At 42.3% G+C, this 26204-nt stretch overlaps 1 protein-coding gene across 5 annotated transcripts in view; it reads right to left on the bottom strand.

Moving 5' to 3' along the window:
* The window catches only part of LOC137380015 (contactin-4-like), a 1659092-nt gene that overhangs the window by 130005 nt on the left and 1502883 nt on the right, over positions 1 to 26204 (bottom strand). For all 5 annotated transcript variants that reach the window (XM_068051491.1, XM_068051492.1, XM_068051493.1 and 2 more), the window contains 2 exons: positions 24245 to 24315; positions 19733 to 19967 (listed from right to left, as the gene is read on the bottom strand). In XM_068051491.1, the coding sequence (XP_067907592.1) occupies positions 19733 to 19967; positions 24245 to 24315 (306 nt within the window). The remainder of the gene's footprint in view (positions 1 to 19732; positions 19968 to 24244; positions 24316 to 26204) is intronic.

Genomic DNA, 26204 nt, shown 5'->3' with positions numbered 1-26204 from the left:
TCCAACAATACTCAAGAAGCTCGACACCATCCAGGACAAAGCAGCCCGCTTGATTGGCACCCCATCTACAAACATTCACTCCCTCCACCACCGATGCACAGTGGCAGCAGTGGGTACCATCTATCAGTTGCAGTGCAGCAATGCACCAAGGCTCCTTAAACAGCACCTTCCAAACCCACGGCCTCTACCAACTAGAATGACAAGGGCAGCAAATGCACGGGAGCACCACCACCTGCAAGTTCCCCTCCAAGTCACACACCATCCTGACTTGGAATTATATCACCGTTCCTTCACTGTCGCTGGGAACTAGCCAAGCTGTTTCAGTACAGCCACAACAATGGCACCTACTCGACAAAGTAGAAAATTGTCCAGGTATGTTCTGTCCAGAAAAAGCAAGGCAAATTCAAAATGGCTAATTACCATCCCATTAGTCTACTCTAAATCATCAGTAAAGTGATGAAAGGGGTTATTGACAATGCTATCAAGTGGCGCTTACTCACCAACAACCTGCTCACCGATGCTCAGTTTGGATTCCGCCAGTGTCAATTCCGCTCCAGACCTCATTACAGTCTTCGGCCAAACATGGACAAAAGAGCTGAATTCCAGATGATGTGAGAGTGACTGTCTTTGACATAAAGGCAGCATTTAACCGAATGTGGCATCAAGGAGCCCTAGTTAAATTGGAGTTAATGGTAATCAGGAGGAAAACTTTCCACTGGTTGGAATCATTACTGATCCAAAGTTAGTTGGTTGGTGGTTGTTGGAGACCAATCAACTCAGCTCCGGGAAATGCTGCTGGAGTTCCTTAGGGCAGTGGCCTACACCCAACCATCTTCAGCTGCTTCATCAATGACCATTCCTCCATCATAAGGTCAGTAGTGGGGATGTTCGCTGATGATTGCACAGTGTTCAGTTCCATTCGCAACTTCTCAGATAATGAAACAGTCCATGTCAGAATGCAGAAAGACCAGTACAACATTCAGGCTTGGCCTGATAGGTGGCAAGTAACATTCATACCACACGAGTGCCAGGCAATGACCATCGCTAACAAGAGAGAATCTAACCATCTTCCTTGGACTTTCAACAGCATTACGATTGTTGAATCCATGACCATCAACATACTGGGGATCACCATTGACCAGAGGCTTAACTGGACCAGCTACATAAATAGTGTGGCCACAAGAGCAGGTCAGAGGCTGGGAATTCTGCAGCAAGTAACTTACCTCCTGACTCCCCAAAGCCTGTCCACCATCTACTAGGCACAAGTCAGAAAAGAGATGAAATATTCCTCACTTGCATGGATAGGTGCAGGTCCAAAACACTCAAGAGATTCAACACCACCCAGGACAAATCAACCCACTTGATTGACACCCCATCTACCACCTTCAATATTTATTCCCTCCACCACCGACACACTGTAGCTGCAGTGTGTACCATCTACATGATGCACTGCAGCAACCTGCCAAAGCTTCTTCGACAGCACCTCCCAAACTTGTGACCTCTAGGAGGACAAGGGCAGCAGGTGTATGGGAATGCCACCTCCTACAAATTCCCCTCCAAGTCACACACCACCCTGATTCGCAAATATGTCGTCATTCCTTCATTGTCGCTGGGTCAAATTCCAGAACTTTCTACTAAACAGTACTGTGGGAGTACCTTCACACACAGACTGCAACCGTTCAAGAAGGTAGTTCATCATCATCTTTTCAAGGGCAATTAATAAATGCTGGCCTTGCAAGCGATGTCCACATGTTGTGAATGAATGAAACAGAGTTAACGTTTCAGGTCTGTGACCTTTCATTAGAAATGGAAAAGGTTATAAATGTAATAGGTTTGAGCAAGTGAAAGTGAAACGTCACAGACCTGAAACGTTAACTGTGTTTCTTGCTGCACAGATGCTGGCAGACCAGCTGAGTATTTCTAGCCCTGTTTTTATTTTAACTATTAAGTTCAGTTCTTCCCGCTGCAAGAGAAATACCATGTCACAAATCTGCTAAATATATTCAGCTGTTTATCTGTTGCAAGTTTGTAATTTATTGAAGCTTCTGGAATTGTTATATTTAGCTGCTATAAATAGAGAGGAGCTTCAGAATTTGTAAGCAACATATGATTTATTTAAGCTTGCGATAGCTATTACATTAAATACCAGGATTTATTTTAAGATACAGTAATAAATATTACATTAATGCAATTGCATTCAACTTAATTATTTTATTGAATTTCTTAGCACAGGCAAGTCACCTTTTAATGATCATACGCTAAGGAAATGAGATCTAGGCACGGCAGCTTTGCCAGAGTATTCATTAGAACATTAGAACATTACAGCGCAGTACAGGCCCTTCGGCCCTCGATGTTGCGCCGACCATCTGACCTACACTATTCCATTTTCATCCATATGTCTATCCAATGACCACTTCAATGCCCTTAAAGTTGGCGAGTCTACTACTGTTGCAGGCAGGGCGTTCCACGCCCCTACTACTCTCTGCGTAAAGAAACTACCTCTGACATCTGTCCTATATCTTTCACCCCTCAACTTAAAGCTATGTCCTCTCGTGTTTGCCATCATCATCCGAGGAAAAAGACTCTCACTATCCACCCTATCTAACCCTCTGATTATCTTGTATGTCTCTATTAAGTCACCTCTCCTCCTCCTTCTCTCTAACGAAAACAACCCCAAGTCCCTCAGCCTTTCCTCGTAAGACCTTCCTTCCATCCCAGGCAACATCCTAGTAAATCTCCTCTGCACCCTTTCCAAAGCTTCCACATCCTTCCTATAATGCGGTGACCAGAACTGCACGCAATACTCAAGGTGCGGCCTCACCAGAGTTTTGTACAGCTGCATCATGACCTCGTGGCTCCGAAACTCGATCCCCCTACTAATAAAAGCTAACACACCATATGCCTTCTTAACAGCCCTATTAACCTGGGGAGCAACTTTCAGGGATTTAATCTGGGGAGCAACTTCCAGAAAGAGTAGAACAGAAATACATCACAAAATACCAAGATACAAAACAAACTGGCAGAAAAAAGACCAGATAGTCCATCAGGCCTGTCTCCACTTTCATGATGCCTGGAGCACCATGACCAGATACTTCCTGCCCCCGCATCAGCCATGGCATATGCAAAATAACCCCAGAACAATTACCCAAGACCAAAAGGGAGGCGGTGGTGTAGAGGTATTGTCACTGGACTAGTAACCCAGAGACCCAGGGTATTGCTCTGGGGACATGGGTTCAAATCCCACCAGAGCAGAAGGTGGAATTTGAATTCAATTAATAAATCTGGAATTAAAAGCTAGTCTAATGATGGCCATGAAACCATTGTCGATTGTTGTAAAAACCCATCTGGTTCACTAATGTCCTTTAGGGAAGGAAATCTCCTGGCCTACATGTGACTCCAGACCCACAGCAATGTGGTTGACTCTTAAATGCCCCCTGAAATGGCCTAGCAAGCCACTCAGTTGTATCTAACCGCTAGCACTGTGGGTGTACCTACCCCACATGGATTGCAGCGGTTCAAGAAGGCAGCTCACCGCCACCTTCTCAAGGGCAATTAGGGATGGGCAATAAATGCTGGCCTGGCCAGCAACACCTACATCCCATGAATGAATTTAAAAAAAAAATCTGGAAAATTCATCTCTGATCTCCACAGGCAATTGAAACCAGTCCAGGAAATCACATTGACCATGCTTATCGAAACAGATTAATTGCTCATCTTTTATAAAATATCTCTACATTTAAAATAAATATAAACTTTCTTCAACACTTGACCAGACATCATGATTGGTTCAGAGTTCCAGCAGTTACCATGTGTATTTGCAATAGAGGTCACTTGACCTCTTACTCCATCTTGTTTTGCAGCATAGGGTGTCTGAGGTCAATGCATCAGTTCATTTTATAGTTTCAAATCTATTGTCTGGCATTGAGGTAAATACTTCGATATACTATTTTTGAACAGAACTAGCTTATCCATATAATCCAGATAGATATGATGTCCCTGTGAATGTTTAACGCCCTCAAATTATTTTAGAAAATTATTAAATATTTAAGATAGAAAAATAGCCGCACACAAACACATGAGCACATCAAGTGTTTATATGTGCACTTTGCCAATGAGAATTTCTCTTCTCATTTGTTTAGGGTTTCTGCTGGTTGCTGATTTATGCTGCTCATTTACTCTAAAGTAGCACAAAATGTACCAAAATGTAATGAGAAATAGTAGTAAACCTGAGGATTGGGAGGATTTTAGAATACAGCAAAAGAGGACTAAGAAACTGATAAAGAAAGGGAGAAAAGAATATGAATGCAAGCTAGCAAAAAACATAAAATCAGACTGTAAAAGCTTCTACAGGTACGTAAAAAGGAAATGTTTGGCTAAGACAAATGTGGTCCATTACAGGCAGAGTCAGGAGAATTTATAATGGGGAATAGAGAAATGGCAGAGAAGCTAAATGATTACTTTGTGTCTCTCTTCACTGAGGAAGATACAAGAAATTTCCCAGAATTAGACATCCAAGGGATTCGGGGGAATGAGGAATTGAAGGAAATTAGTATTAGTAAGAAGGTTGTATTGCAGAAATTAATGGGGCTGAAGGTTGCCAAGACCTGATATTCTACATCCCAGAGTGTTGGAAGAGGTAGCTATGGAGATAGTGGATACATTGGTGATCATCTTCCAAAATTCTATAGATTCTGGAGCAGTTCCTGCAGATTGGAAGGTTGCAAATCTCACCCCACTATTTAAGAAGGGAGGGAGAGAGAAAACAGGGAATTACAGACCTGTTAGCCTTACATCGGTCATTGGGAAAATGCTGGAATCTATTCTAAAGGATGTAATAAATGGACACTTGGATAATAATGATCTGATTGGGCATAGTCAACACGGATTTATGAATGGGAAATCATGTTTGACAAACCTGTTGGAGTTTTTTTGAGGATGTTACTAACCGAATTGATAAAGGGGAGTCGATGGACGTGGATTTTCAGAAGGCTTTTGATAAAGTCCTCCACAGGAGGTTGGTTAACAAAATTAAAGCACATGGGATCAGAGGTAATATACTGGCATGGATTAAGGATTGGTTAATAGGCAGAAAGCAAAGAGTAGGAATAAAAGGGTCATTCTCGTGTTGGCAGACTGTAATTAGTGGGGTACCATAGGGATCAGTGCTTGGGCCCCAGCTGTTCACAATATAAATCAATGATTTGGATGTGGGGACCAAATGTAGTATTTTCAAGTTCGCGGATGACACACAACTAGGTGGGAATGTGTGTTGTGAGGAAGATGCAAAGTGGCTTCAAGGGGATTTGGACAGACTTAGTGAGTGGGCAAGAACATGGCAGATGGAATATAATGTGGAAAAATGTGAGGTTACCCATTTTGGTAGGAAGAACAGATGTGCAGAGAATTTCTTAAATGGTAAAAGATTAGAAGGTGTAGATGTGCAAAGAGACCTGGGTGTCTTTATCAATAAGTCACTGAAAGCTAACATGCAGGTGCAGCAAGCAAGTAGGAAGGCTAATGGTATGTTAGCCTTTATCGCAAGAGGATTTGAGTACAGGAGTAGCAAAGTCTTGCTTCAATTGTATAGAACCTTGGTTAGACTGCACTTGGAGTACTTTGTGCAGTTTTGGTCCCCTTACCTTAGGAAGGATATTATTGCCATAGAGGGAGTGCAACGAAGGTTCACCAGACTTGTTCCCGGGATGGTGGAACTGTCCTCTGAAGAGAGATTAAAGAAACTGAGCCTGTATTCTCTAGAGTTTCGAAGAATGAGAGGTGATTTAATTGAAACCTACAAAATACTTAAAGGGATAGACAGGGTAGATGCAGCTAAGATGTTTCCCATGGTTGGGGAGTCTAGAACCGGGGACATAATTTCAAAATAAGGGGGAAGCCACTTAGGACCGAGATGAGGAGAAATATCTTGACTCAGAATCTTTGTGAATCTTTGGAATTCTCTACCCCAGAGGGCTGTGGAAGCTCAGTCATTGAGTATGTTTAAAGCAGAGATTGACAGATTTCTAAATACAACTAATATAAGAGGATATGAGGATAGTGTGGGAAAAAGGCATTGAAGTAGATGATCAGCCATGATCATATTGAATGGTGGGCAGGCTCAATGGGCTGAATGGCCTATTCCTGCTCCTATGTTCTTATGTTGCCTAATTATAAGGGCTAATAGCACAACTGTCATTTGAAGCAGACAATATTTTCTCCATTATTGTTGCAAAATTAGCAGGGTGTTCAGTGGTATACTTTAATGAATTTAGCAGCAGTTTGAATTTAACCTTTTTATATTCAGAAAAATGAAAACCAACAACAGTAAGTCAACTTATGAAGCAAAGGCAATGCAGTTGGCTAGGTTATGTGTACAAAATGAAGGACATCAGACTATGAAACCAAACAATAAACCTGAAGCTGAATAGAAAAGGGAAGCTTGAAGAATAGTCTGCCAAAGCACAGCACAGCCTGGAAATACCTGACATAATCTAGGAAGAGCTATAGCAGCTAGCCAGAAATAACAGATTGATGATGCCCCTGTGTATTTAGGGTGCAGTAAGACCTACAGACAGACTACCTTAAGTAAAGCACCAGGCTGCAGATGCATGTGAGGAGCTAACATTCAATCCATCAAAGTGACATTAGCAAGAATGTAAGTCATTAAAAACTCATTGCACTGCCTTGCACAACAAACTTGACAGTCGGCTCTGGGCACACAAATCTGAAGTGGTAGTAGCATTAGGAATTTCTTGCTTATAATCAAGAATTTCCTATTTGCAAATAAAAGAATTTACATAGTCCTAGAAATATAAGCCTAAAGCAACCCTTTAGGAGAACCTATCATATGAAAAACCATACTTTTAAACACTCTAAAGTACTCACTCCATGTCGTACATTGTGTGTCATCTGCCTTTACTTATCAAAGTCGCATTTATGCAGTCTTTATGCTGAATCTTTTAGTACCACTGCTGAGGTTGGTAGCATCAAAATATACTGTAATTCTGTTAGTGTGAGGTCTTATTGGTGCTTCTCCAATAGGTTTGCTGGTTAAAAAAGGGAGCGCAAAACCATACAGACCAGGAAGATCCAGGTTTTGATCCTCGTTCTGTGTGCAATTTACCAATCATAGCTAGGCAGTGGTCGGGGTGCTAAGCATCCTGGATTAGAGAGACAAAAAAATAACCAGAGTTTGTGGCCCTGATCACTATACAGCAACACCTGCTCGTAGTTCATGTGTGTGGTTGTCAGGTGAGGGTAGGATCAAGCTTGGCTGTGCTACTCCTTACATTTGATTAACCCATTGATGCTCACTGTCCAAGCTCCCAGACTAATATCCACTTGGCTGAGGCACTGCATGAAAAAAACAGTGCAAGCCTATATAAGTGATTTACAAGTTCAACCTGACTATGGCCAACACAAATTAACGGATGTGATCTTACATTCTGTGGAGGGTCACTGTTTACATTTGCCACTGACAGAACTCACAGGTCGGATGTACTGAGGAAAAGCAAAAGGGTAATCATGCCGCCTTTGACGGCAATGGTGTTGCTTTATTTACTTTACAGGGTTTCCTCCAACTGTACTGAGTGAACTCTGTAATATAAATGGACTGTTGATTTGTACCTTGAGATGACACTGATTGGAAACTGGTGACTATTTCATTAGTTTTTTTAAGCAGTAAAAATCTCACTGATAGTTGGAGGGCAGCAAACAACAGGAAATGTGTGTTGGAGTCCATATGCTTGGACTTGTGATGCAAGTGGGCAGTGTTGTTTTACTTGTAAAATGCTGCCAGTAAACACCAACAAGTATAGTGTAAGGCCAGCTTTACTCAAGATTATTATGGGAACTACCTTGATTGTTCTGGCAGTTCTTTCTGCACATCAACTGTCTAAAACAGTGTGAATCCAGTATTATACAGTACTGTCACCAGAATTAGTGCAGCACACACTGACCGTTTTCAATCAGCTGAGGTGAACTAATGGGGCTGACAATTCTTTTCAACTGGAACTGACTGATTAGTTTTTATAACAAGCTGCTCAATAAAAATTTTAAGAAACAAGTTAAACATGTGGGCTCGGGTTTTTCCACTTGAGGACTCGTCAGCCAATGATCTGCTCCGTTCACCTATCTAATTTTAATTGACAGGAATGTTGTGAACTGGAGTGTGCAGATGCATAAACCCAGGCTGTGGGCAATAATCTGGCAGCAACATGAAATGTGAAAGTGATTCAGGACTAATTGTTGTCTCATTTATGATGGCAGTGGGCATAGCACACATTTACCCTGTATCTTTAGGACTGAAAATTACCAGTGCAATTTAATGTCTGTAAATAATAACTGCCCTTATTGTTCAATTGTGCTAATTAACATCAGCAAAGCATTATACCAAAAATAATACGAAACAGTTGGGTTTAATTTAAATAATTTTCATAAGAGGCTGTCTTTTTCTCACACCACTTATTGCTCTGTTAGGATATTGTAAGTCAGAAACTAATCAGAATTAGATAATAAGTTACTTGCTTAGCAACACAGAATTAACAATACAACACCTCTTAATTAGTAACAAAGGTGACAAGAATGAATGACTATCATTAAGGCCATTATTGTTTAACAAGCATTCAGAAATCACTGGAAAGGGACACTGTACAGGCTTGTACTTTCTTCGAAAATATATCCCATATTACTATGAAAGATGTCAAATCCCCAACTATAAGTCACAGTGATACCACCAGATGATCTAAATTATAACACTTAGTTACATTAGCGTAATTTAGTTTATCAAAGTTGCATGGTGATATAATTAAATTTGAACAAGAAACAAATAACGACCGCCATTTTCAGTTGCTTGCACTATGATTCTGTGATGCAGCTCGATGCTGGTGCAAAGGAAATGTGAGGTTAATAATTCATTTTTTCCCTCCAGAATGTATGAAAATGTTAATGCTTAAAATTAAGACATTTTAAAAGCTGACAAGGGTTCACACCAGTTAAATAGCAAATCTGAATTTTGCAGATAATCCAATAACTGGAGAATTTTGAAGCATGCGGGGCTTTAATTTTGCATGTGAAATCCTTTGAATTATTTTCTAGATGAATCGTACTGTTACTGAGACAAAATCAGATTTGGACCAATTTCTTGTTACAGCATGAAAGCCAGAAACACCAATGCAACCTTGCAAAAAAAAAAGAGGTCCTTTAATACCGACAGTTCCATATGCCTTTCAACATCAATTAGTACGCCATTAAAACACTATTATACTTCATTTACCAAGGTATATCAATAAATATATATTGTTAATTTTCTTTCCCATCAGAAACCATTAACAGCATAACTGTTTTATCATTTTTTTTCCAATTGTGGCAGTAAGTGTTAATAAATGCTCCATGTAAACCTTATTGTTGTCATGCTACAGATGTTGTCAAACATTAAATAGAAACTTCCAGCAATCTAAATCAGACTTAATAAGTTGAATTTTACCAAATGGGAGGATTTACCTACTCGGGGCCCAAATCGGACAGGGTTTTGCCACTCATGTTTAATTAATAGCTGGCAGGAGTGGGAGCTGGCCAATAATGAAGGGGGCGGGCAGGAGGAAGTCGCGACTGCTGACCTGCTGCCACCACATTCAAAGGGACAGCTGCACTTGGGTTAACGGCATCAACAAAAGAGGCACCTAGAAGGAAGAGGAAGTAAGGGTCGAATGCAAACAATGGCTGCAGTTAGAGGCAGAATGGTGCCCAGGTTCAGTGATGCCTCCAGGCAGCAAAGGAAAGGCAGGAGGTGCATTTCCAACTTGATGGTGGAAGAGACCAGCAAGCCTCACGGAGACGGTGTGGCTTGAGGTCGCAAATGAAGTCAGCAGCCCCAGGATGGTAGCATGGACATGGTTGCAGTGCCGCAAGTGACTCAATGACCTGTTGATATCTGGCAAGGTGAGTGGACCTCGTTATACCAAGCTTGCAACCCTGGATGTCACAAAAGGCGCCGATGCAATGTGAGGCAAAGTTGAGGACCCTGGCATCAGGCATTACCAGACACCAGCATTAATAGAGAGATGCACAGTTGTCTCACGAGAGCTCCCTGGTCAGTCTGTGTTGTTTGCTGCATTGTCAATACTCAGTGGCTCATAGCAGTCGGCCTCCCAATGGCACAATGCTGTATTGTTATACCACTTTAAATGTCTAAGTACTCCACACATTATCACAGGAAGTGATGTCAATCCAGCATGTGATCAGTTAGTTGGAGTTGTGCAAGACCCCAAGTCACACGTGTATGATAGAACTCTCTTGTAAATGTGCTACTTTATAATAAAGAACCGACAGTTTCATAAGCATGCAACTACAGATTGTTTGGTACCTTATTGGTGCATCAATGCAATAGCACAACACGCTGGAACTGGAAACTGGCACAAAGACCAGAGACAAAGTCTATGTTTGTGTTTGCAGGAGAAGTGGGCTCACAACGTCAGAAAGTGGAGATGAACTGGAGCCACTGCTAGAGGTATTGACACCAATGGAGGAGGCAGTTTTGGAGCTTGGACGGGTCGCAGCAGGGCAGCCTGTCGCTGAGGGTGATGTTGATGTGGAGGCCACCGAGAGTGAGTTGCTTCATGGAAGCCTCCATTAAACCTTATGACGCACACTACCTATGGTGCATCTGTGGCAGGTGATGAACACATGAAGCTCCAGATGCATGACATGCAGGAATTGGTGGAAAGCACCGCGCCCTAACATCACTCTTGTCTCATCTACTACCTGACCTGAAAGGGAGACAACACCAAGGGTGCAGCAGCCACTTGAGATCTCAGAGGAGGAGCAACCATCTGAGGAGACATCGCCACATCATTCAAGCGCACTCTCCACCAGCACAGATACTTGCACGTTGGTGGGTAATAGTGCACAGTTAGAAAGGATGGCATCAGCTGGACAGCGGCTACAGAAACTTGCGAGCAGCTGATGGAGGTAGTGACAGCTGAGTCCACTCCCATCAAAGAACTGAGGAGATCCAGTGGTGCTCAGCTTCAATAAGATGGCAAGCCTCAGGAGTCATCATCAAAGTGACAGATGCTGGAGCTGCAGTGTGAACTGTGCGGAAAACTGTTGGAGTTCCCAGAGGCTGTTCGCTCCCATGCGTGTATGATGGAGGAGTCCATCCATGCCATGAGTGGCGCCATGTCTCTGGCTTACGAGCGCATTGAGTGGTGACCCTAATGGAGAGCCACATACAGGAAACCACACAGTGGATGCAGGAAGTATGTGCTGACCTGCATACCATTGCCTCATCCATGGGTTCTATGGAACGATGGGTGGGCAAGATGAGCCTAAGATGCATGGACCCCTCGCCAGGGACTCAAGCACTCCAGGCTTGCAGGGAACCAAAGGCAGGTCTTGAAAGGGTACAGAAGCAGCTGCCTGAAGCCCCTGGGGCCTTTTCCCAGAGCGCTCCTGGCACCGATGGTGGCTCTTCAGCCCCTTTGATGGTGATACCCACGCTTCATGAAGCTGCGATGACAGAGGCGGATCCTGCATTTATACAAGTGGCTTCCCAGGTGACAGGGCCCTGAAAGCTTCAGTCACCCAGAGAACGTCTGCTGCAGTCATCTAATGCACTGGAGCAGAAACGCAAGCAGCCTGTCTCCACTTTAGCTGCATGTGCTGGGACAGCAAATGTAGGAGCACGCACAAGCATTCAGATAAAACCATCTAGTTGCACTTGGGTCTTGCCAGGTGATAGCTAATTGTGTAAAAGAAAAGATTTTGCTCAAGGTGTTAAATCATAGGTGATGTTTTTCTTCAGCAAAGGTCTCAAGTGTTCATTTTTGCACCACTGGGCCGTCACCAATTCGTGATCTCTTGAGAAGGAGCTAATGAGAAGGTCTGCACAGCATGAAGGCAATGGTGAGTGAACGCCTTGGTGTCCTGTCATGACAGATTAACTGAGACGGTAAGGCTACAGAAACATAGAAAATAGGAGCAGCAGTAGGCCATTCGGCCCTTCAGGCCTGCTCTGCCATTCAAAAAAGATCATGGCTGATCATCTAATTCAGTACCCTGTTTCCGCTTTCTCCCCATATCCCTTGATCCCTTTGGCATTAAGAAATATATCTATCTCCTTCTTGAATATATTTAATGACTTGGCCTCCACTGCCTTCTGTGGTAAAGAAATCCACAGGTTCACCACCCTTTGAGTGAAGAAATTTCTCCTCATCTCGGTTTTAAATGGCATACCCCATATCCTGAGACTGTGACCTCTGGCTCTGGACTCCCCAGCCATTAACATCCTCCCTGTATCTAGCCTATCTAGTCCTGCTAGAATTTTACAGGTTTTTATGAGATTCCCTCTCATTCTTCAAAACTCTCCTCAAACGTCAATCCTGCCATCCCAGAAATCAGCCTAGTATTCAAGTAAAGGCCACCAAGGATGTTTCAGGGAGATAATTGAAGCACATACATAGTTGCTTAAGGTAAGCTCAGGAGAAATGTGCCCATGAGTGATTCGCATATCTCCCTGGTACACATGCCGTTGGCATCACCGCCTCGGATGCACTGCCACTGTCCGCCTGGTCTGGAACCCCCTCCAGATCCTTCTCCTCCTCTTAGGAGGGTGCGCATTGAAGGAGGTCCTCATCCTCCAAGGTTACTCCTCTTGAAGTGCCAAGTTGTGCAGAGCACAACATACCACCATGATACATGAGACCCTTGATGGTGCGTCATCATGAGACCCTTGATGCTCCGCCAGATCAAACCAGGCACCGGAACCTCATTTTCAGCAGGCCTATGGCCTTTTCAATGGTTGCCCATGTAGGCGTGTGGCACCGGTTGTAGATGTCCTCTACCTCTGTCTTGGGGTGCCACACAATGGTAAGGAGCCATGTCGTAAGAGTGTAGCCCTTGGCCTAGTATCCATCCAAGGAGTCGTTCGGGTGGCCTGAAAAACTGTGGCACCTGAGACTGTCTCAGAATGTAAGAGTTGTGACAGCTTCCCAGAAACATACACCTACAGGATCCTTTTATGGTCATTGCATGCTAGCTGTCCATTCAATGAGTGAAACCCCTTCCTGTTTACTAAGGCACCTGGCTGCTTTATGGGAACTTTGATGGCCACATGTGTGCAGTCCATTACCCCATGTACCCTCTCAACCTGACTGGCCTGATCTGTGCAAAAACATATGTATTAGTCTGCCGTCTGGTACAAGGCATCGTGATCAGCTCAATGCAACGATGGGCCACTGACTGGGAGATCCCACAAATGTCTCCAGAGGATGCCTGGGATGATGCTGGGGCATAAAGTTGAGAGCCACATTGACTCTCACTGTCGCAGGCAAAAAATGGCCACCACATCACAATGGCCTCAAATCCTCCTGCAGCATTGCATACAGCTCCAATCTCCATGTAGCGGAGTCTTCGTCGGTAAACCCTTTCAGCAGGGTAATGCTTTCTGTCATCACACACCTTGCATTTTGGATGTCTCCATGCTCCTTGTCCACGGCCCCTTTCACCCTCATAAATCTGTTGCTCCTCTGGGTGTTGCAGCCCTGATCCCTGTGCTAGCATCTGTCTCTCTCTCTCATTCTCTTCCTCACTGGAGGAGTCAAAATCTGAGTGCATGAGACCTATTGCTAATTGCTGTGTTCAGGTCTGACAGCCTCTCAATCCTCTAACTCAGAATGCCTGAGTTGCAGCTCAGAGAGAACTTCCCCAGAATCTGGCTCCAATTAGTTCACCCACTTTTCAGTGTCTCCAGCAGCTCCCCTGTGCTTTATTGCCTCTCACCCTTCCTATTCTAAAATGCTGTTTCGTTCCATAGTTTCCAACTCCAGCCACCACTCGTCTGCCATTGAGCTCTGGTCTCCTCATAGATGACGAGCTGCTGAAGCTCCATGGATCCTGTGTGCCCCCGGTAAAATTAAAAACTGCTTAAAATTGCAGTCAATTGGCTTCTTAACAGACTTAACTGCCCTGGCCACTGCCACTACGCATGCTCAAAATCCCGACACCTAACCGCCTCCGGAGAAACTGGCAGACGTCAGGAACGCATCGGGTTCCGTTTTGATGCGCTCCCCCACTATTTTACCGGCCACCACAGGGCTGGCGAGATTCAGCCTAAGGATTATTTATTTCTAATGAATGTGCAGGAACAGAGGGACATGGAAAGCATGTACATCAATCTTTGATGGTGGCAGAACATATTGAGTGGTTTGTAAAGCATATGGGATCTTGGGCTTTATGAACAGCACAGAGTACAAAAGCAGGGAAGTTATGCTGAAGCTTTACAAAACTCTGGTTAGGCCCCCACCGGATTACTGTGTCCAGTTCTGGTCAACACACTTTAGGAAGAATGGGAAGGTCCTTGGGAAGGTGCAGATGAGATTTACCAGAATGGTTCCAGGGATGGGGGATTTTAGTTACAAGGTTAGGTTGGAAAAACTGGGGTTGTTCGCCTTAGAATTAAGGAGATCGATGGGAAATTTAATAGAAATGTACAAGATTAGATAAATCAGACAAGGAAAAACTGTTCCCATTAAATAATGGTACAAAGACTAGGGGATACAGTTTGAAGGTTTTGAGCAAGAGATGCAGGGGGAATATGAGGAAGAACTTTTTTGCGCAGCGACTGGTAATGACCTGGAACTTGATGCTCACAAGAGTGATGGAAGAAGACACAAGCAATGACCAAGAGGAAACTGGATGGCCACTTGAAGGAAAGACTTGCTGTGCCACAGGGATTCAGTGGGACTGACTAAATAGCTCTGTGGAGAGCCGGCATGGACTCGATGGGCCAAATGGCCTACTCCTGTGCTGTAAATGACTCCATGGGGCGTTTGGAGGTGGGCAGAGCATAAAATCGGGTGGGATGGGGTTCAGGCCACCATCTCATCTCTGCCAAAATTTAGGCCAGGGCCTCTGAATTGAAACCCTTGACTCGGCAAATAATTCCAATTAAGGGCCTCTTCCCGCTGCAGCTGCAATTAGCCGTATAGCGGGCAGCCCTGTTGCTGCTTGGGAAACACAGCACAAAAAAATGTGTGGGCTGCTTCCTGGCTGAACGAGGGACCCAGCATCGGGAAAGGTGGGGGGGGGGGGCCCACTGAGAACCACCACTTACCCTTGCTAGTGACTCCCCTACATCCCCTCCCACTCTGACCTACCTGTGACCTGGGTCCAGCGACACTCCTCAGCCTCCACTGGGTGCTCCTTCAGCAGCAGCCACTGCCTCCGCGGTGGCGCTGCAGTTGCCAGCCTCTGATTGGCTGGCAGCTCTCCAAGGGTGGGACTTCAGTGATGGGGGCTTTGATCCTGTAGAAGGCCCGCTGATGTCCACTTCAACATCTGATTGGCACTAGATTCGACAGGCCTTCCAGAAAATAGACAACGCAGGGAATTCGGTGTCGCTTTTTCCAGACGTCGTGACCCCCATCACCAGAATAAAATCCCAGCCTATGCCTGGGTGTGCTCATTTAGCAATAGAAATCTCTATACAAGGAGTTAAGTGCTTTCCAATCAGCATTTTAAATGCAACTCTGTTTAGCTTTAACTTGAAAGGGGATTAAAAGCAGCAAATTCATCATAAATGAACAATTCACATTTTTATGGCTGTCAGAGAAGACTGTTAATTGAATGAAGAAATTTGGGATTTTGATCAGACTATGAATACCTGCCTAACACTGATTTGAGATCAAGAAATGAAATCTTTATATTGAAGTCACACTCATGATATTCTGATCTCAAACGCAACCAAAGGAAAAAACATCGTACTAAATGTACATATGAGTCACAATCCTGCAGAGCTGAGATAACTAAACTGAGGGCTGTTTTCATTTTGAACTCATATTAAGACTAGACAAAGAACAGGATTTTATTTCATTTCTAACCATTAATAGTCACCAGTGATGAATCTTACACTGATTCCTAGGGAGTTTGATTCAAATGTTGGTCCCTCAGAGGGTATAACAAATAATTTTGTGCATTTTCTTGAGACTTTGTATGGGCAGAGTTAACATTTAAATATTGAAGTGTAAATGGGCATTAACTTTCACAGTGTCTACACATGCTAAATGTTAAGAGCTACCTAGGGTCATTCCTTCAGTAATATACAATTCATTAAACTCTCTTCATCTGGTTGAAAAGGCAGAAGTGTCTTCAAGAGACTATTGCAAGTTTCTTGACCTTTGAATGTTTTGAGTTTTTCCAGAAAATGAAGTCAGTGACATTGAGCCTTCAATGCATTAGTGGGAATATGGCCTTCCAAAGTGATAGCTCTAAAACCCGTCCTTATTGATAAAGGAACATCAGTAACTCTTAATAGGAAAAAACTGGTATTATTTTCATGTCTCTGGCCTGTCCATAATGCTACTAAAGAGCATGATGATATATAGCTGCAGAAAGCTACTTTTGCAGCACATATTGTGGTATATTATCAATCATTAATTATCAATTATTCCCAACATGATTAAAAAGCTGGAATTGTTGTCATTTCTTCTTACAGTGTAGTCAGCCTTGCATCTGTTCCCTTCCAGCAGATGATGGAAATAATAAATAGGTCTGGAGGGATTATAATACAATATTTTCAAAAATCTAATGCAACAAGACAAATGACATTGTTCTGAATTATTTTACATTAATAAGCCTTTTTCTTTTATTTTGCAACATGATGGTAGCAGCAGCAATTGTTCTTCCTCAGTGTCCTTATTCAAGCCAAACACTTAATCAGTTGCTCTCACAAATATTTCATGGTATGTGATATAGTTTACATTTACTGTCAGAGTAGAGTGGGGATATTGGAAGAGATGTAAAACAGGCTTCTGACTAGCTATTCCCCATTTCATACTATCATGTTATATCAAGATGCACCTGAGCGTATGCACAGTCCTGTCAAATTCCTTCTTCGAAATTACAAAATGAAAAGAGGAGATTTGGCCCATTTAGTCCATGTTGGTCTCTTTCCTTTACACAACCTAATATCATGTGCCTGCTCTGCCTCTGTATCCTGTTATCCCTTTTCCCTTCAATGACCCTATTTTGAAATATTGACATGATCGCTGCTTCAATCACAAACTGAAGTCTTTAATATTTTACATTTAATCTCATCTCTATATTCTTTTGTTCAAGATCTTTAAACCACTGGAAACAATATGTTTCTATCTATTCTGTTCTATCCCTTCATAATTATCAAATGACCTTGTAAACCCCTCTGCTGGAACTAAACACTGACACTGATTGGACATCGTCAGTATTCCTAAACCCTGAATCTTGCTTTTGGTGTATATATTTATAACTTTTATCTCTGACAGTTTTTACTCGCAATTCATACTTGGTGACATCTGCATGGAGAAAGTAGTGGTGAAATTGATCTTCAGAGGTAATGCAAAACTGCACTAACAGATCAGCAGCCAGCCTTGCACCCTGCCTGGTTGGGTGAAATGTAAAACAGGCTGCCGATTTGTTTATTGCCTGTTTTGCACTATGGCTGAGGAGCAATTTCTCCTTCAAGTATTTTAATATAAACAGATATTTCAACATGAGCCAGGCCTCCATTACAGTTAGAGCTACCCACAACCCACGGTGCCAGAAAAGAGATGATAACAGTTGGATCTTGAATGGCTGCACTAGACTATTATTGCAAACTGAACTGCAGAATTCCATTCTGAAGTTCCTAAAAGGAAGTGAGTGTATACTTCTTTGAGACATCTTTCATTTTAGATTGGTGACATCAAATAGCTTAGCACTTGGATATCTGCTGCCCCATGTAATGATCAATATGCAGTTGCACCAAAGGAAAAATCACAAATTTAAAGATGTCAATTGCTTCTTAGTACAGTGTGTATATTGTTGCATTAGTTTGTGTGAATACCAGAATTTCTTCAGTTTGACTAACTCGAAGGAATAGGTATTTATTCATTCTGTTACTGACCTGCTATATATCAAAATGCCTCATGAACTCAATGCTTAGAATTAGGTATGAACACAGACATGAGTCCGTTAGCTGAATAGTTGATTTTCCTGGATCATACGAACCGCTGATATTTCTACTCTTCTCATTGTTTTTTGCACTGTTTTGTGTAGAATTTAAACTTAACCTTTTACTTTAAAAGTTTGAAAAAATGTAACATTATCAAAATGAATACCAGCTTTAAGGTTGACCACAGTGCCACCTTCATATTCATGCTCATTTTTCATTTAATATACACTGGCTAAACTAGACGTAATTTTACTAAGTGTCATCTAAACTCAATGTTCACTTGCCTCAGTCTCCTATGACTCACTGTGATCCACTCTGCATACAATAAGCATTTATGGATTCAATGAAAAAACTGCTGTATGCTGAAAATCGGTCTGTTTTCCCTTACCAATTCAAATACTGCACATCGAAGCTACTTTTTTGTGAATAGCTTTATTGTGATGGTCTTTCTTGTCCAATATTGTGAGTGGAAATTCAAATATTGTCAAACTTGACATTGCTTTCACAAAAATGTAATTGAATCACTCACACATGATGGGCTGAATTTTACATGTCTGCCGCCAAAATTGGCGGCGGACCTAAACTAAAGTGGTCCACATATGCGGATCGCTCCTTGCGGAGCCGCCATGATATTAAATGCAGCGGCCCGTTTAAATTGCTGAGGCTTCCAGCCCTTCCATTTAATTTAAATGTTTAAAGAAATATGACTTTAAAAATTTAAATAAAGTTATCCTGACCCTCTCCCATCCCCCCCAATGACCATCAAATTCATTACTTGCCCTCTCCCCCTCCAAAAAACTTACCTTGTGCTCCTGATCTTCCCCCCCCAAAAGTTCATAAACTTTAAACTTTACCCCTTCCGACCACCCCCTAGACGAATCAGATACCTTTGACTTTGCTCCCCGCACCTCCCGCCCTGAAAACTTACCTGCTCCCCACTCCCCACCAGTGTCCGGCATCGGATCCCCAACCGGGTATCCGAAGGCGTGGGAGTGCCAGCCACCGGAACGAATATCGCACCAGGACCAATGACGGGAACGGGTATGTATTTAATTCGTTACTTTTAATAAATTTACATATTTAAATATTGATCCCGCCACTGAGCGGCGGTGGGGCTGCCATGAGGCCTCGCCACCGCTAGCAATATGGGGCCAATATCTGGTTGTTCTTCCTTCCCAGAGTGAAGTTAGTATGTACTTAAAATATACCTATAAACAAAATATTGTCAAGGCTACATTAGCACAGCATATTAGAGTACATTGGGCAAGTGAATTGCTTTGGCCAGATTTGTATTTGTGATTGTTCACACAGTTTCACATCTTAAAAAAAAAAGTGAAACATGCAGCAGATCAGTCAGCAACCGTGGAGAGAACAGACTTTCCAGGCTCTTGCTCCTCTTCGGAATTCTGAGTTCTGAAGACAGGTAAAAGAACTCAAAATGTTGACTGTTTTCTCCACGGATACCATGTGTTTCAAGATTTTTCTACTTTTCTTTCAGATTTACTGTATGGTATTTTTTATTTTTACAGATTCTGATCTCAACTGGACTATGAAAGCTAGATACTCCCCAGTGACTGAGAAATCCAAGAAATATACAACCAGGCCACTTTCACATGATGCCCAGTTACACAGTGATAACAGAAAAGCGAGGCAGCAAGTCACCTATGTTCTTGGTGTGGAAATACTGGATGGCATGGCTGGGGAACCAAAGAGTAAGAAACAATAATTAGTGATTTAATCAGAGAACTAACCAACAGTTGGTTTACATACCCTCCTCAGCTGAATATACAGTGATTACTGGGCTGTAAGGGCCTTCGCCTTTGTTATTGTAGACTCCGACTTTCACTTCATAGGGAGAGAAAGGTGGCACACTTTCATTTCTAAACACATATCTTGATGCATCTGCGGATGTCACTGCTGCCTTCATCCAACTTGTCGTTCCAAGCTGTCGAAAAGCAACAACATATCCAAAGCCTTCACCATTTTGTAACTCTTCAGGCACAGGCTGAAAAACAAGGACAAAAAAATTATTCAAAAGTAACAGCAACAATCTACATTTGTATTTCACATTTGCAACAATGAAACCTCACAAGGGGTTTCATACAAAAGAGAACAAGCTGAAAGAATTTGGGTGAGGTGATCAAATTCATAATCAACAACTACCGAATATTCAGTTATGATCTGAGACTCAAACTTCCCAGGAGGCTCAAAATTTCTCATTTCCTCCCAACCTGCTTTATATTTTTCAAACTTATTGTGTGCAGGACCACAATGAACTTGCACCATTTTTTTTTTCAAAAATGTGCAATGGGATCATTTTTACCCATCTGAACATTTAAATAGCCTCAATATAACATTTCATCCAAAAGAGAGCACCTCCAGCAATGCAGCATTCCCTCAAAACTGTACAAAAGTGTCAGCCTAGATTTACAGGCTTGAGCATCCTAACATTGAGGTGTATGAATATCCCAAAGCGATTCTTAGTCCTGATTCTCCTTGCCTCTCTGTTGAGAAGAACCTTCCTCTCACTTGGTGCTTCTGGTAGTAGCACAGACGAGATTGATAACTGAGCTTGGAGAACATTGTGAGCATGACTTTTGCTCTTCCATTCCATTTCAGGTGTTTGAATCTCTTGTATAGTGTACCAGTTGAGTCGGTGTCATTTCAGGATCCTGAGTTAATCAATGCAATAAAATTTGAATACTGTAAAGCCACCAGGACTACGAATCACTTTGGGATATTCATATAAATATAAATTCATATTCATATTCAGATAAAAACTAATTCACTTTTCATCTATACAATTTAATGTTTACCATCATCAATGCACCGTGCATTCATTGGAGATGATATGATGTCACAATTCCATTATATTACCTGCATTTGTTGGAGCTTTTAGTGATCTGAGACAAGTTTAGTAATCCTGTATTTAAATAGTTATGATTTCAGCCACATAAATGCTATTGCAACATTTGCAGGTCTGCAAAAATGAGAAAATCCACACAGAATATGTAACCTCAAACTAGGGTTTAAAGGTTAAGTGTGCTTTCTGTTCCTTGGACATCATTATAATCGGTGAAGCATTATATCAAGGTACGTTGCACTTCAATTTTGAGTAAGAACCCTCTTAATATTTAACTGTATGTAATTTAAAACTGTATTCATTATAACTGGTAATAATCCAGGTTGCATTTGAAGTAATTATGAAAAAATCATTTACATTTAGTTTAGCATCGATTCATTAATATTCTATACCCAACTTTTTGCTTCATAACCGCAGGCACACAATTTGGGGGCATAAACATGTGCATAACCCCTCTACGGTATGAATAGGAGCCACATTTTCTTGCTTTAGACACTACACATTATAAATTAAGCAAATAACATTCAAGCTTGTGTTGCATGCAATGTAGTGAGGATAAAACAGAGTCCCTGCACGTATGGGGTTGTCTTCCTTATGATCATTACTGTGCAGACATAAAGATGATTTTCAATCTCCCAGAATATTTATGAGAGGAAAGGTGACATTTCCCATTTTTACAGTGAAAAAGCAGATTGTTCAAGGGTTGCTACATCAGGTCTGTGCTATTAAAGATGCATTCAAGTCCTGGCTGAAACTGAATTTCATAGCTGCATAGGAATTCTGGAATTGGCATCCAGAAATAGGAGGGTGGATGACTGAAGATGGTACTGCCATTATGTCGAAGGGGTCCTTTGAACCCAGAAGACTTAACATGGCAGGTCTGCAGTAGGCAGTTTTTCTTGAGGAAACATGCGAGAACCATCATCTAGTCGGGGCAGTTTGAAGGATGAATGGTATTGGTGCAGTTGGGGCTGCCCAGCCCGCTGCAGTGTGAGGCTCAGATTTCAACTCGTAGGCCTTGTCTACATGATTGGAATCAGTCTCCCTTTCGAACCTGTGGCTCTTTGCAGGATGGAATTTTGGGCACACTGGGTACCTGAGTGATTAATCCCTGGTACTGATAAGTGTTTGAAGGGGTGGGAAGGGAAGGCAGACTCAGACAGTAGGAGGGTTGGTAGGTGCATGGGGTGAGGCCGGGGGGGGGGGGGGGTAAGAGCCCCAGGCAGGGGAGGCCGACTTCTGTTCCTCCTGGCCCAGAAGGATGCAGAAATCCTTTAAAGAAACTTAGCTTTCTGGATCCCGCTCGCCTGCTAAAAAGAATAGGTCAATACTGGGAGCTGCAGGAGGGCAGCAGGACCTAGGGGCATAAGTTGCATGGGGCATTTTAACTGCCTGCCCGGTTTCTGCCGGGTTAAAATTCTGGAGAGGATCCATAACTGACACCGAAATTATTGATTCCTAGCTATCCCGTTCCTTTGATGAATTTCGATTGGGATCAGTGGTCGGTTTTCTGCTTTCAACATAATTGGCCTTAACTGAATTTTATTGTGTCCAGTTCTGATCCCCATACATTTTGAAAGATACTGAGGTTCTGAAAAGGGTGCAGACAACGGTAAGCAGAATGCCACCACATCATTGAACTCTTAGATATGAGGCTCCAAAAATTAGACAAACAGATGTTAGGGTGAATTTTATAAGGCTCCTGATGCGGGGGTTGTGGCGGGGGAGGGGCCCTGAAAATACTTCCAGGAGAGGCCCTCCACACTCCCCGATGATGGGAAGCCCCACCGCAGGGTGACAGTGGCAGCAAGGCCTTGTGGCAGCCTCCCTGCCGCAGGGTGACGGGACTTTATTTAAATATGTTAATAACATTAAAATAATGATTAATGACTTACCTTGCAGTGATGGCCGTCCCACGCCGATATTCCGGCCGGTTACTGGACATCTGACACCGAGGCATAACACTGGTGGGGAGGGGGCAGGAGTGAAATTTTCAGGGCTGGGGAGGGGGGGGGGGGGGGGCGGGGAGTGGAAGAGTGGGGAAAACTTTCAGTTGGCTGAGGATATGGTGGGAAGGGGTTGAAGGGCAAAGATCTGTACGTTTGGGGGTGAAAGATCAGGACTGGCGAAACACTGTTTTTAGGGGAGGGGGAGAGCAAAATTAAAACATTGGTAGGTCATTGGTGGGGGTGGGTTAAACATGGATCAATCACTCAGGTACCCAGTGCTCGTTTTTTCACAGTGCAAATTGACAACACAGTTTCATTTCTCTTTAAAAATTTAAATGTCTTCTAAGGGCTTGAAGTCCTTTAAAAATGGCGCAGGCAGGCGCTCCGCCCCCTCCATGCTAATGAGCCACTGCGTGAAATATCGCGGCGGCTCTGCGGCTCACGTCTCGTGCATGCGCCGCGCACTTTTTCAAGCCCTCCGCCAAGAACGGCAGCAAGCTAATAAAATTCAGCCCATTGAGTTGATACGATTGACTTTCTTTAAATGATGAATATTTTGATGGATGAAGAACATAAATATTTTAAAGTGACTGGCAAAAGAATCAAAGGAGACATGAGGAAAAGCTTTTTTAAAAAGCAACTGGTTACTATCTGGAATGCATTGCTTGAAAGGGTGGTGGAAGCAAATTCAGTCATGGTTTTTAAAAGGGAATTGGATAAGCTCTTGAAGGGAAAACAATTTGCAGGGCTATGGGAAAAGGGTGGGAGAATGGGTCTAGCTCAATTGCAGAGAGCTGTCACTGACTCAACAGGCCAAATGGTCTCCTTCTATGGTGTAACCATTCCATGATTATATGAAGGGATTAGATACAGTCCAGTTACATAGGTTGTTTGGAATTCAGCAAGATGTTGGTATAAGCCTATCAAAGTTTTAGATAGCGAGTTAGGCTGGATGCCCTCTGGAACAAACTGGCAAGACATGTGGTATATATAACGTCACTGCAGGCCTTTAAAAGAGGACTTTGATAAATTCCTGAGGAAAGAGGGCATTTCCAGATACTATAATATCATGGGCAACTGCAATCTTGCGGTTGCCTGATTGCTTTAGAGAATGCAGATGAATTTTCTGGAGATTTCCCCGAATTGACCACAATTTTTGCTCTTTTATTTGCTTTTCCAAGGAGACATTGCCAGGGTATGGACAGATGGTATGACAGGATGGTATGCACGCACTGGGGCTGTATGTCTTTTATTGCCCTTCTTTTTATATGCTTGCAAGCACAATATGGAGCTGGGTTGAAAATTAAACTTTATTATTGTCCAGTACTTTAGTTCAGTTTGTATATTATTGTGCCAAATTCTGTCCAGTAGTTCTGGATCTCTCATTTAGTCACATATTTCAGTGGTTGTGCATTTCCTTGCAAAGTTCTATTTCCAAAAATTAATTTAGTGATGGTACATTGAGCTTACCTCCCAAGTTATTACCAGTTCAGATCGACTGCCACCTCCCCCACTAACATTAGCTGGACCCATGTCAGGAACTGTAAAGAAACAAAAAGAATGGATAACTTCAGATCACAGGAAACTTGCAGCAAAGAAACAATGTAACCCATTTCTTATTTCACAAAATGCTCTAGCTGTCTGATGTTCCCAGTGAATGCAAAGGTGTAATCCAAACAATATTGATAATCTTGGTATTTCTAGTCAAGAACTTTGTGTTTATTAATACCCAGCCCCTTTAAAGTCATTCTCATTGCTATGCTTCACCATGGCGAATACACAGTATATGACATATATACATATAAAAATATTTAATATGGTTGATATATACATGCATTCAAAACTGTAGCCTCTTGTTATTTTAAGTGGCATAACAGGAGCAAGTACAGAAGCATTTACATTTTTGACCAATATTGTGGGAGATTTTTATTGAATAAACACAAAAAATAAAAAAAATGATAAAATATTATGGAGTTGGTTGTCAGCGGGCCACCTAGCTGTAAGATTGTCCATTATAGAAACAATGGAAACAAAAATCAGGCTGTTTCCATAATAGTCAACCAATCCGCAATTCTAGTTTTATGCCCAGGCAACAAAGTGAAGGTCTACGCCTACGTGTTTTTTCATGGCACATTACAGCAGGGTTTTCCCATCTTGCTATCTTTGATGACGATTTAGGTGCTTGCCATGGTTATTCAAAGGCCATATATAAAATTGAGATTTCGGTTCCCATTTATTTATTTATTTACATATGTCTTAAACTAATTTTGGAGTTGTGAATTCAGATTTATACAATAATAAGGCAACAGCACTAAAAACAGCCCTCACAAAGCCTTAGACCCACAGCATTCAAACAAGAGAAACCAGTGTGAAAGAATTACAACCACAAATAGAACTGCAGCGTCTCGGCTTTGGGGGCCAGATTGATTGGGCTTGGGGAAGACAGTTGGGGTGCTGTTTGAACACCGCTACGTTACAGGTTGCAGGCTGCTATACAAACTGCATGACATTTATAGATACACACAATAAAAGTCTTAAGTAATTCTGTACATTTGACTGATGTAGGCAGGGGCAGATGCCTGTTTTAGTAGGGGCTGGGAGAGTCAATCAAGGGCTCATTAGGCATTGATTTTGGGAAGCACTCAGTTTCAGTATGTGCTTAGGAGCATAGAAAAGTGGTGGGGCTGCCCTGGTTGCTGGTTCATCTTCGATTCCCATGGCTGATGAGGGCTATGAGCCAATAATAATGAACAGTTGCTTATATGGGATGAGGCACACTTTAGCAAAAATTTGCTCTGCATTTCTCAACCCATATGCAGTCTAGCCTCATTTGTAATTTGGCTCATATTCACTGTTTGGTATATAAATAGGTAACACTGTCATTGATGGGCTGCAAATTCTTAACCATAAAGGTTAGTTGTACCATACAGTTTTGGATATGTTGCTCAGTATTATGCTTGCTTGGTAACTGCAGCTCTGAAGTGATTGGACCTGTTGAGCAATCAGTGACTTGGTTCTTGAGTGGTTGTTATATTTGTAACAGTGCAACAAGATCCTGCCTTTAAACAGTTCTGATGAATAGAATCAGATAAGTTAGAGTCCAAGATCTATGTTATAAAATTTGAAGCTGTTACGGATAGGTGGGAAATGGTAGGGATGATTTCCACTTTTCACCTCTCAACTGACTGAAGACAGTGTGCTATTATTAGAATTGTGCTTTAACCCTGGAGCATTTTAATGGTCAATAAACAGACAAATGACAGGTTTTATTGTCGGTTTAAAGAAAGATAAATATTTATTAAACAATACCACAAAATATTTGCAACTTCAGCCACTCACGGACTCACCCATGCACACACACAAGAGAAGATAGAGATTAAAAGATAGCATGCATTTAGGTCTGATGGTGTTAAAAGGAGTTCATTGTGAA

Source organism: Heterodontus francisci, chromosome 19 (genome assembly GCF_036365525.1).
Source record: "Heterodontus francisci isolate sHetFra1 chromosome 19, sHetFra1.hap1, whole genome shotgun sequence".
NCBI lineage: Eukaryota > Metazoa > Chordata > Chondrichthyes > Heterodontiformes > Heterodontidae > Heterodontus > Heterodontus francisci.
Note: the sequence above shows the minus strand (reverse complement) of the source record. Positions and strands in the feature narration are given on the sequence as shown.